We start from the raw sequence: 13,606 nt of genomic DNA, 5'->3' as shown, positions 1-13,606 counted from the left end.
TGTTTGTGTTCTTGCTTTTTTCTTCATACTGTCTTAGTTTGTGTGTGTGTGTATGTGTTTTTCATCCTGTCGTTTTGTGTTTGTTTTACTTGACTGTTTCTTAATCCTGTCGTAGTTTGTGTAATTGTATGTTTGTTTGTGTGTTTCTTCATCCTGTCGTAGTTTGTGTGTGTTTGTTTTCTTGCCTGTTTCTTCACACTGTCGTAGTTTGTGCAACTGTATGTGTGTGTGTTTCTCTCCCGTTTCTTAATCCTGTCGTCGTATGTTTGTGTATGTGTGTGTGTTTGTTTTCTTGCCTGTTCCTCCATCCTATCGTTGTTTGTGCATGTGTTTGTGCGCTAGTTTTCCTGCCTATTTCTTAATCCTCTCGTCGTATGTTTGTGTATGTGTATGTGTATGTGTGTGTCGTCATGTTGCTGAATAAGAGATGAACTAAGTCAAAAATACAGAGAGAGAGAGAGAGAGAGAGAGAGAGAGAGAGAGAGAGAGAGAGAGAGAGAGAGAGAGAGGGTGGAGGGGGCACGTCGCTTGTATGCCCATCTTTGTGTCAGCTTTTACCTTTAGAGGAAAACATTTGCTTACCTGAAGTAATAACACTTCAAGAGATAGGCAGAGAGGTCGATAGACAGAGTAGGTTCATTAGTGCATTATATGCCCTTAGTAGTATCGATTTAGGTTGGTCTTTCTATCTATCTATCTATATATATTATATATATATATATATACATATACAGTATATATATATACGAGTATTTATATATATATATTGTAAAATCTACTGTACTGTTATTGACGTGGAGTGCGAATCATGTATCTGATGGCTGGTCAACTGTGGTGAGTCGAAGCCATTTTGAAAGCCATCATGGGGCTTTCAACATCATTCTTCAAGAATTGCTTTAAACAGGAAGGTTAATAACAGTAATATATATATATATATATATATATATATATATATATATATATATATATATATATATATATATATATATGTGTGTGTGTGTGTGTGTGTGTGGAAGAAGGGACGCACTCTCTACTTGCTTATACGTATGCAAATATGTTTATAAATCTACAAAAAAAAAAAAAAAAAAACTTACCTCTTCGTATCTTGTGAAATACAAATTCGTCGTGTGGAGGGTGCCCGCCGGAAGCGGCTGGGGAAGCCCCGTGAGCCGATCCCCCTGGAAGGACCTGGCCTCCCTCCAGTAAGGCGCCACAACGGCCTCGTAACTGTGGGCCCTCCCGAAGTCCCAGTCGTCCCCTGGGGCGGTCCACCGGAGCGTGATCTCGTGAATGGTGTCGTTGACCTCCACCCGGAGGTCGAGTATCCTCGCCGGGGGGACGTTGTCGTGGCGGGTGATGGGCGAATTGACCTCCAACACGCCCCAGGTCACGTGGCGGTGGAAGGGCGCGACGCGCCGCGTGTGGGCGTGGGGCACGCGCGACCCGCAGCAGGACTGGTCGGCGGCGCCCGCGCCCCAAGAAGACGACTCGTAGCTGCCGTGTTGGTAGTAGTGAGGTAAATGGGACGAGGGGACTTTGTGGTGCCTGGTGGGAGGTCCTTTGGCCACGACGGCGAGGCCGGTGTTGTAGTCGACGTCCGCGCTGAGCAGGTAGCGCCCCGGGTAGCCGTGGAGGCTGACGAGGTAGCGCGAGTAGACGCCGTCGCCCTTCGTGATGTCCGGATCTGGGGAAAGAGGAAATTGTCCTTTTTAATCTCGAGGAATGAAATGACATAAAATGGCTGATCAGCTGATCATAAAGTAATTAAATTACTATTGAAAAAACAATATATATTATCTAGTTATTTATCAATTCATTATCTTTCAATTCAATTCTATCTTTCATTGCTTTGCTTCTCTCTCTCTCTCTCTCTCTCAATACACACAGACACACACACACACACACATACACTATCATAAAGAAAAAAAACAATATATGTACAGTAAATATATCCAGTTACTTACTAATTCATTATCTTTCAATCCTATCTTTATTGCTTTGTTTTCTCTCTCAATATACACACACACAAACACCATTTTATATATATATATATATATATATATATATATATATATATATATATATATATATATATATATATATATATATATATATATATATATATATATATATATATATATATATATATATATATATATAATAAATTCATATTTTCCTGCATCATCTTCCAGTCCTATCTTTCATAGCTTTATCTACTCTCTCTCTCTCTTTCCCCCCCAGCACACGCACACAAGCCCATTTTTACTTCCCCTTCCGCTCCGTCCGTTCTCTCTCTCTCTCTCTCTCTCTCTCTCTCTCTCTCTCTCTCTCTCTCCAGTTGCTCTACCCCTTTCCCTTTTATATCGGGCCTTTCACTTCCACTTCGTCATTCTTTTTTTCAACTCAACTTCCTTTCCTTCCACAGAGAGTGGCTCGGCCTTTACGCCCGTGACCTCTGGCTGTTCCAGACTCCAGAATTCCATGACGCTCAGGTGTAATTTCTCTGAGGCCTTCTGCTATTTTCACCCCCCTTTACTGGAACACATTTAATGGAAGGGATGTACGAGTAAATAATAAATGAGTTCAGCGCACAGATACACCTCACTGGAATACATTTGATGGGAGGAATATACGAGTAAATAAATGAGAACACATTTAATGTGAGGAATATACGAGTAAATAAATGAGAGCATATTTAATGTGAGGAATATACGAGTAAATAAATGAGAGCACATTTAATGTGAGGAATATACGAGTAAATAAATGAGGCACATTTAATGTGATTTAATGTGAGGAATTTAATGAGTAAATAAATAAATGAGAGCACATTTAATCTGAGGAATATACGAGTAAATAAATGAGAACACATTTAATGGGAGGAATATACGAGTAAATAAATGAGAACAGATTTAATGTGAGGAATATTCGAGTAAATAAATGAGTTAAGCGCGCACATATATACCTCACTAGGACACATTTAATGTAAGGAATATACGAGTAAATAAATCGGGTAAGCGTAAATAAATGAGTTAAGTTAACAGATGCACCTCACTACAGCACATTTAATGTACGGAATATACGAGTAAAAAATGAGTTAAGAGTAAATCAATGAGTTAAGCGAACAGATATACCTAACTAGAACACATTTATGTAAGGAAAATACAAGTAAATAAGTTAGTAAATAAATGAGTTAAGAGAACACATACACCTCACTGGAAAACGCATTTAATGGAAGGAATATGCGAGTAAATAAATGAGTTAAGCGCAGAGATACACACAAGGAAATAATTAGCAAACCAAAGGAACTGTAAATGAGTGAGATAAGAGAACAGGTGAATGAGGAATTGAGTTGAACGAAAAATGAGTAATTTTCATTTTAATAAAAAAAAAATCGAAATAAATGAGCTGAGCGAATAGACACAAGAGGAAACGATGACAGTAAATAAATGGGATAAATGAACAGTTTCGTGAGGAATTAATCGAGTTAGAAAAAAAAAAACTTAGCCAGTGAATTATAAAAGAGTTGTTAAGAAATGACAGAAATAACTGCAAATCAATTATCTGCTGAGCTTAGAAGATACGTCTGATGTGCGGGGCTCATAAATATAAAAGAGAGAGAGAGAGAGAGAGAGAGAGAGAGAGAGAGAGAGAGAGAGAGAGAGAGAGAGAGAGAGAGACCTTGGGGATACCTGTCTTCGGATAAAAGATAAGATATTATATATATATATATATATATATATATATATATATATATATATATATATATATATATATATATACATATATACATATACATAAATATATATTTATGTATGCATCGTCTCTCTCCCTTGCAGCTCTCATCACTTCAAAGACATGCGGACTTCTGCTGAATGAGGAAACATGGCCGCACGAAAAAAACCCACGTAAAGAGCTTATATATACTATCTGAGCAAGGTACAAATTCCTTCAGTACATCTGAAGACCCTTGAAATGTGGTTCCAGTATTTGGACAGCTCTCCCTCTTCAAAGACTCCTTTGCGATCTTGCCCTCTCTCTCTCTCTCTCTCTCTCTCTCTCTCTCTCTCTCTCTCTCTCGGCGAATATCTACCTCTCCCATTCTTTTCGATACTTCAAAGGTCCTTTGCTATTTGACCCGCAGAGTATTTGGGGTTTCCGGGAGAGAAAATTTCGGCTTTTGACACTGAACTTTATTTCCTTTCTTTACTTTGTTCTTCTATTTCTTTCTCTCTTTCTCTTTTTTTTCTCTCTTTAACGTCTCCGGAGGAGTTTCTCTGAATTGATCCTCCGTTCAGTTTTTTATACTTTTTTTGTCTCTTCTCTCGTAATATTTTTAATTGTTTAAATCGTGTGCATATTATGGTTCATATTTCCACGCTCTGTAAGAGGCTTTACTTCCCCTTTGTGAATGAGGAATAGACCTCTCTCTCTCTCTCTCTCTCTCTCTCTCTCTCTCTCTCTCTCTGCTCTCTCTCTCTCATACATATGCATACATACATATGTATACACACATACATAGGTATATAATATATATATGCATATATATATATATATATATATATATAATATATATATATATAAAACATACACACATACATACATGTGTGTGTAATAAGCACACACGTTCCCACACATAAATGACCTAAAAAATACCAGCACTTGCAGCAAGGGGGGGAGGATGGGCAGAGCACACACACATGAGAACCGCATCGAAAATGTGGCCCGGCACGGCAAGTTAAAATAACGGTGCATTATGTTTAATCTCTCTTTGGGTGCTCTCCAAATTCATGAATAATTCCTCGCCACATTTCACTCTGTAGAGGACGGGCGCTGAATCTGCCAGCGTCGAGCGAATAGAGGGCGCGACGCGCTAAAGCAAATGCGGCCTATGAATATCTGAGGATTTCGCGCGCGGGCGCGCCACACATATACACGCGCACATATATGTACACACATATGCACATATATATGTATATATATATACATATATATAATATATATATAAACATACATACAGAATAAAGAGAAAGGTAAATGGGATTGCTTTATCTTGTAAATTAAATTTGGACTAAAACCTCCCCATTTATTTTGGCTTTCTTGAGCAATCTATTTTCTCTTTGCAAAAAGTTGTCAAGAGATATAATATTTTATACATTTTCAGTATAGCTAATGCGTTATAATGTGGTCCAGAGGATAAGCTTTCAATGAGATATCACACTTCCAAAACTTTACAAATTCACTCTGAAGAATTAATTGTCGGTATTTATGTACGTGATACTTTATACATTTTAAAAAGGCTAGTTTGACAACAATGGAAACTAATGATTCAGCTATGGAATATGGGGTTATCCTTACTCTGTCTGATATCAGAAATGGGAGGCATAGAAGAAAATAATTATTCTGTTGTTTTTCTCCAAACCAAAAAAAGATTTACTGGACCATAGTTATTTATTTACTGTGTCAGTGTTTTCTACAGTTAATGAATGGTGATTTCGTAGTATATCTTTGTTTCTATTTAACAGAAAGGCTTAGACAGATAAACACGAAACGCATAACACACACAAAAAAGGTAAAAGCAATGTACCTTTTCCTTACGTGATGGCAAAACATTTCATATAAATTCAACTGATTCCGACATCACAGATGCTTCAGAAAAGTATGTTATTATTACTTACAAGCTCACATAACAAATTTAAGTCTTTCATTTCTCCAATGTATTAGGTGACGGCAAAACATCTCATACAAAGTCAATTGATTCCTTAGGTACTGATGCTTATGAAAAGTATATTATTATCATCACTTAGAAGCTGCTGTGACAAATATAGTCTTTCATTTCTCCATTGTTAAAAAAGGTCATAAGGCAGTCATAGAAATTCAATTGATTCCTAAGACAAAACTACTTATGAAAAGTAAGTTATAATCACTTATAACTGCCTGTGATAACTATAGTCTGCCATTTTCCCATGGCGAACAAAGCCATAAGAGTCATCATCTTACCTCCGATCCCATTATCCCACAGATCCAAGAAGATAGGATTGTAGTTGCTGCCCGTGGCGTTGCTTCCTAGGCGTTGGATTCTGGCCACGACCCTGGCATCCAGGATGGGGGCGTTGCCTTCCTTGACCTCGGCGTAGATGATCACGGGCGTCGACGGGTCAGACGTATTCACTGGCCTCGACCCTGTGCTGGTCCAGAGCCTTACTTGCAACCCTGTGGAGGAGTTCCTCTTGGCGGTCACCTGTACGTAAAGCCCTTGGTGGGAATCGGCTCGGTTCTCGACGCTGTAGGTCCATAAGCCCCTCTGGAATGTCGGGAATTTAATGTATTTGATGACCCTAATTGGGCTGGAATTGAAATGTAGAATCTAGGCTAAGGGTCAAGCGCTGGGACCTATGAGGTCATTCAGCGCTGAAAGGGAACTAACAGTAAGAAGGTTTGAAAGGTGTTACAGGAGGAAAACTTAGCAGTTGCACTTTCAAACAATTATCAGAGAGGCTTGGAAAGTCAGATGGAAGAAAGAGAATATGAACGGAGGTACAGTAAAATGAATGAATGAGGTTGCAGCTAGAGGCCGAAAGGACGCTGCAAAGAACCTCAAGTAAATGCCTACAGTTCACCGAATGAGGTGCACTGACGTCACTAACTCTCTATGGGAGTGATGATCCTAACGTGATTATGAAGTAGATTTTATTTTTTAAGGTATCGCAAGGCAATAATAATTATTATAATTATTATCCAGTGTTACTGTATACACAAGAAATTTACCTCAGCCTTTTCCAGGTTCACGAAGATCATATTGACGTTCAAGTCCTCTTCCTGGACGTTTCCAGAAGCGATAACCTCACCGGAAGGTGAGGTCAGCTGGATGGTGTTGCCCACGTGATTCAAGTCGTAGTAATACACGGAGAACCTGGCATTCGGGCCCAGGGAATCGTCCAGGGCGAAGGTCCCCCTCGAAGTGGAGGATATACCCCCGGGGAAGGCGTCACTGTGCACCAGGACCGAAGTCCCGGCCGCGTTGGGCGGGGCGCTCTTGGTGATGGTGGCCAACATGGCGTCCATCAGAGCCACCATCATCTTGACTTTGGAATCGTTGCCGACCCCTTCGTCCATCACGGTGAAGATGGAGCCCTTCGTGGCCTCGACCAGCTCCTCGAGCCCGTGGGACACGGCGGGCGCCCCGCGGCGCTCGCTCAGAGGGTACAGCACGACCTCGATCTTCACCTGGTGCGACTTGGCCAGGCGCATCATCTCGCTCACCTCCTGCACGGGAGTCGGCCCGGATCCTGTGGTGATGAGGACGACGGTGGCTCCTGCCGAAGACTGGTCGTTCTCGCCGATGACCCTGATGGCCTCCTGGAGGCCGCAGAGGATGCACTTCTGGCTCTCGGGCACCAGGGACGGGTTCCTCGGGAGGGCTGACCCGACGCGCTGCCTGAGTTCGTAGTCCTCGCCCTCGATGTAGGTCATGGACGCCTGGGTCTCGGAGGTCGAGTGGAAGGTGACCACGCCCACGCGGGAGCCGCTCGGGACGTCGTAGACCACGACGCGGCGCATCGCCTTCCGCAGGAATTCCCAACGGCGCTGAAAGGAAAAAAAGAAAGAAAAAGTTAATGGTGGTAAAGTAAACGTAATAGGGAGAGCTGGTAATTATAAAAAAAAAAAGATAAAATAATATAGAAATGAGAAGAGGAAGCGGTGGAATGAGTGGAAGACAAAACATTAATATATATATATATATATATATATATAAATATATATAATTTTGAAGGAATGATGAAATATTTAAATGGAGAATAAAAAAAATGTTTTCTTGAAATGCCTAGGCTATTTAGAACTTAGGCACTCAATTGCAACATTAAAAAAACTTGTAATACTCTTAAAATAAAACTTGGTATCAACACCAGAAACTCAAAAATAATTTCTAATAATTATGACACAGAAACAGAACATTAGAAATTGACGGCTATCATAAGTAACTAAAAGACATGAAAACACTTCTAAGAAAACAAGTACTTTTTATCAGGAACTGTTTGAGTCATAAAAACAAAAGAATATTATCATATATAAGGATATGATTTAGGCCTACTAAGGATATTTATGCATAGGACCTTTGACGTCCAAAATAAATATCAAGTTTTGTAGATAACTTACTCCTGCTACTACTACTACTACTACTACTACTACTACTACTACTACTTATACTACTACTACTATTATTATTATTATTATTATTTATGCACTGGGCCCTTGGCGTCCAAAATAAATATCGAGTTTTATAGATATCTTACTATTATTATTATTATTATTATTATTATTATTATTATTATTATTATTATTATTATTATTATTATTATTATTATTATTATTATAATCTATGCACAGGACCCTTGAAGTCCAAAATAAATATCAAGTTTTATATGTATCTTACTATTATTATTATTATTATTATTATTATTATTATTATTATTATTATTATTATTATTATTATTATTACTATTATTACTATTATTCAGAAGATGAACCCTATTAATATGGAACAAGCCCACCAAAGGGGCCATTACATTGAAATTCAAGCTTCCAAAGAATATTATGGTTTCCATTAGGAAGAAGTAAGAGTAGGTAAAGGGAAATACAGAAAGAAGAGGTCCCACTTATTAAAAAAAAAAAAAACAAACTAATAAATTAATAAACAGATAAATAAATAGGAGACGAATGGTATCTTGAGCTTTAAAAAAATACCAGAATTTAATTCCGGATCTATGGAGCAAAGGTACTGGGTCTTTGAAGACCTACCGGAATTTATAAGGTTGTCAAATTCTAAGAGACGTTCGGGGAAGGAGCTTTATGTCTTGGACGTCATAAAAAACATATATGGTGGCTTGGTTTTTTTATATTATGAGAGAGAGAGAGAGAGAGAGAGAGAGAGAGAGAGAGAGAGAGAGAGAGAGAGAGAGAGAATTTGGCTCCAATATATAGGCTATACATACATACATCCAAGTATGTGTATATATATAATCATGTGTACATATATAACCATACATATATATATATATATATATATATATATATATATATATATATATATATATATATATATATATATATATATATATATATATATATATAGAGAGAGAGAGAGAGAGAGAGAGAGAGAGAGAGAGAGAGAGAGAGAGAGAGAGAGATCTTTCTTTAATAACACAAAATACAGGAAAAACGTCAAGCATGAGTCTTCCAGACACTCGTCCTCAAATACCTGGCTCCATCTCCGGCCAGTAAGTAAAAAAAAAAAAAGAAAAAAAAAAGCACCGGGAAGAAAATTTGGTGGTTGGGCCACCCGAAAAAAAAAAAAACACTCCCAAGAGGCGTGACCCATTTCAGGAAAAGGCGTCGAGGAAAGTGTATGAGAGAGAAGGGGGAGTATCGGGAGGAGGAGGAGGAGGAGGAGGGAGGAGGAGGAGGAGGAGGAGGAGGAGGGTGGCGTTCGAAAATCAATGGATTTAACGAGGATATGAGAGAAGAGCTACAAATATAAAAGAAAATTAAAGCTATCGAAGATATATGATAATAATAATAATAATAATAATAATAATAATAATAATAATAATAATAATAATATCAGAAATCTTCCAAAGCATTATCAATAACGCTATTTCTAAACAGAGTAGTTATCTCGTTCCCCTCTCGCGCGATGAATAATCGAAGATTAATTACAAGCGTGACAATTATCGAGCACGAATATAAACGAAGGTCTCAGGAGAAGAGAAAGAGAGGAATAAGAAAAAAAAGGAGAGAACGAGAGAAAGGTAAACTTTGTCAATTACCCGAGTAACTTACTCTACAATGACAATGAGTAACGATTTACTCAAGTCATTAACCTAGAGCTTTGGGTGTTGGAAATAAGGTCACCATTATTTTTTTATTTCGTTGTTTTTTTAATTATTTATTTATGAATTTTCTTAATTTTTTTTCTTATTTTACAAGCACTTCGGGTGTTGGAAATAAGGTCACCATTATTTTTATTTCGTTATTTATTTATTTAAGAATTTTCGTCAAATAGTACCATTATTTTTTTATTTCATTATTTAATTACGTAAGATTTTTCTTTATTTTGTTCTTATTTTGCAAGCACTTCGGGTGTTGGAAAAAAGGTCACCATTATTTTTTATTTCATTATCTATCTATTTATTTAAGAATTTTCGGGTGCTGAAATAATGTCATTATTTTTATTTCATTATTTATTTATTTCATTATTTATTTAATTATTTCATTATCTATTTATCTATTTATTTAAGAATATTCTTTATTTTGTTCTTGTTTAACAAGCACTTCGGGTGTTGGAAATAAGGTCACCATAATTTTCTTTATTTCGTTATTCATTTATTTAAAGACTTTTCGTTATTTCATTCTTATTTTACAAGAACTTCGGATGTCGGAATAAGGTCACCATTATTTTTCTTATTTCATTATTCATTTATATATCTATTTATTATTTCCTTTATTCTATTATTATTTTACAATCTCCCTGAGGACGTCGTACAATTTACTTATATTTTATCGATTTATTGGTTTGATAATTTATTTATTATTTTTTTTTTTAATAAGTGAGATCTGGTCTTTCTGTATTTCCCATTACCTTCTGTTACCTCTGTCTAATGAACACCATAATATTCTTTGGAAAGGTGAATTTCAATTCTTTGGAAAGGTGAATTTCAAGTCACTGGCCCCTTTGGTGGGCTGTTCCATATGAATAGGGTTCATCTTCTGAATAATAATAATAATAATAATAATAATAATAATAATAATAATAATACACACATAATAATACAATACTATGGGTCAAGAAAAACGTGTTAATAGACTTTCCACTTTAAGTGATAATAAAACCGCCTCTAGTGGTCCAAAGGGGAGGTTGAATGAATCAGGAAATGGAAGAGAGAGAGAGAGAGAGAGAGAGAGAGAGAGAGAGAGAGAGAGAGAGAGAGAGAGAGAGAGAAAAAGGAAATAATCGTAACAATAATATTGAATAAGTTAAACGTATAAAACGAATAGTTAACTGAGTTTATGATGAACAAAATTTTAACCTTTAAAATAGAAGGAACTAAAATATTGAAAGAAGGGTTATGAACTGTCGCTAAAATATTTTCTAAATCTATATACTTATCTATCTATCTATATAGATAAATAGGTAGATTGACAGGCAGATAGATAGACAGATCTTGTCTCAAAGGATTAAACAACTACTGATGGCATATTAAAGGATACATAAAAAGTAACAAAATATTGTAGGATCTGGTACCCTATGAAAGTAAGGTAAATATTAGACAAATCGACATCATTACAAATTCTAATCTGCAGACAGGTAGACAGCAAGACAGACAGATAGATGGATAGACAGAAAGATAGATAGTATCAAAACTAACTAAAAGCAAACAATATCCACTACAATTACGAAAAACTAAAAAGTAAACAAAACGATAAAAAAAAAAGAGTGGGGAATATTATAGCAATGAAACGGATAGAGGAAATGCCCCAAAAAAGCACCACAGACGGTCTCCCAAATAATCATACATCATTTGAAGGTGAATAACTGCAAATACTGTGCCGAGGCGATAAATAGTGCACGGGTTATATATGTCTGGAGGTAAGTAGACGAAGAAAAGGTCTTTTGAATAAAAATATAAAAAAGGTGGGAAAACCAATACGCCATATTTCATGTCGGCGACGAGAGTAAAAAGGCTTATTCAAAATCCGTATAAGTTGGATGGAGTGAGAAACGGTTTGCATAATAGGGCTTTTGTTTGGTGTTATCTATACTGTTGAGATTTGAGGTTTCTATTTAATACTGTTTGCAGTAGAGAGTGTAAAGCGGAAGTTTTGATCTACTGGACGATAATATAGTTAGGAAAATTATAATCACTGAGTATTATATATTCATATATATATATATATATATATGTATATATATATATATATATATATATATATATATATATATATATATATATATATATATATATATATACTGTGTGTATATACATATATATATATATATATATATATATATATATATATACTGTGTATATATATATATATATATATATATATATATATATATATATATATATATAATATTTCTCAAATTCACAGCCAGATGGAAACAAGCAATCTAATGCCCTTTCCAGCCCAGACCCGAATAAACAAAACAAAAAAAAAACAAAAATTCAATGAAGCAAAACGAGTTGAGGAAGAATGATTATAAAAGTCACTAAACAAACTAAAGAAGGAAAAACTATCAGGAATAGTTTAAATCTCAAACAGGTAATTCTCAGAGCCAGAAGGAAGTCGTCCTTACCTGCAGATTCATCGTGGCCGTGTTCTCGATGACGAAGACAAATCTCGGAGACGACTCCTGGACGAACTTGAAGGAAGGATCCAGCCCTCGGCTCCCGTTCCCTGCCAGGTTCCTGAGGACAGAAAGATTTGGGTTATTGTAAGCTTGTTGTTGTTTTGCTGTTGATAAAAGATTTTCTGGCCTTATGCCAGCGAGGGATCTTGTTCCTTCATCAGCACCTTCTCTTACTTCTTTCGAATGAACACCATAATATTCTTTGGAAGCTTGAATTTCAAATCAGTGGCTCCTTTGGTGGTCTTGTTCCACATGAATAAGATTCATCTTCAGAATAATAATAATAATAATAATAATAATAATAATAATAATAATAATAATAATAATAATAATCTTTTTCGGATGAACACCATAACATTCTTTGGAAGCTAGAATTTCAAGTCAGTGGTCCCTTTGGTGGGCTTTTTCCATATGAATAGGGTTCAGCTTCTGAACAATAATAATAATAATAATAATAATAATAATAATAATAATAATAATAATAATAATAATAAGCAGAGATAATGCAGGGAGGTGAATAAGTGGTCTGGTGTGGACCTCTGAACCTGGCCCTTTTGGGCTCAGAGATTACATCATTTGAACTTGCCTACATTATCTCCAGACGAAGACTTGCGTTGGAAGCCACGTGTGTATGTTAAATTTCCTTCTAATATTCGTAGATTTAAATGTCTTATAAAGTAGGTTTTGCCTTTTGTTATGCATAAATTTGTGGATATGAAATGTCACATACATAATACATAAATATATATACATATGTATGTATGTATATATATATATAAACTATATACTTTTTTACTACTATATCTTGGACTATGCATACATACTGTATATTGATATAAAATTCTGCCGGAGATACATTGTCAAAGATTACATCAGCTTTATGGGAATAAAAGGATACACTGAATTAGTATAACAAGAATTATGTTTGTAGATACTGTTACAAAAGATAGTGACAAATATTTAGAAGCAAAAAGAATGTTGGGGCTTCAGTATAAAAGATTATGAATTTTATGAAGTTTGAACAACGCTAAGGGTTATTGTTCATTACATACCTCTTGAATTTATGCAAAGTAAATGTCACAGATGCATAATTTATCTTCGACCGTTGTACACGAAAATAAAAATCGTCATATTTGTGCATTGCTTATAATTCCTTGATGGCTTGACTCACTTATGTAAAAAAAAAATCGTAAACGA

General features: G+C 36.0%; 1 protein-coding gene across 2 annotated transcripts in view; it reads right to left on the bottom strand.

The window, feature by feature from the left end:
• Positions 1–13,606, bottom strand: part of LOC136854964 (calcium-activated chloride channel regulator 1-like) — a 516,859-nt gene that overhangs the window by 7,295 nt on the left and 495,958 nt on the right. For both annotated transcript variants that reach the window (XM_067131627.1, XM_067131626.1), the window contains exons 4-7: positions 12,356–12,467; positions 6,766–7,584; positions 5,998–6,301; positions 1,095–1,684 (exon numbers count right to left, since the gene is read on the bottom strand). In XM_067131627.1, the coding sequence (XP_066987728.1) occupies positions 1,095–1,684; positions 5,998–6,301; positions 6,766–7,584; positions 12,356–12,467 (1,825 nt within the window). The remainder of the gene's footprint in view (positions 1–1,094; positions 1,685–5,997; positions 6,302–6,765; positions 7,585–12,355; positions 12,468–13,606) is intronic.

This window comes from Macrobrachium rosenbergii, chromosome 30 (genome assembly GCF_040412425.1).
Source record: "Macrobrachium rosenbergii isolate ZJJX-2024 chromosome 30, ASM4041242v1, whole genome shotgun sequence".
NCBI lineage: Eukaryota > Metazoa > Arthropoda > Malacostraca > Decapoda > Palaemonidae > Macrobrachium > Macrobrachium rosenbergii.
Note: the sequence above shows the minus strand (reverse complement) of the source record. Positions and strands in the feature narration are given on the sequence as shown.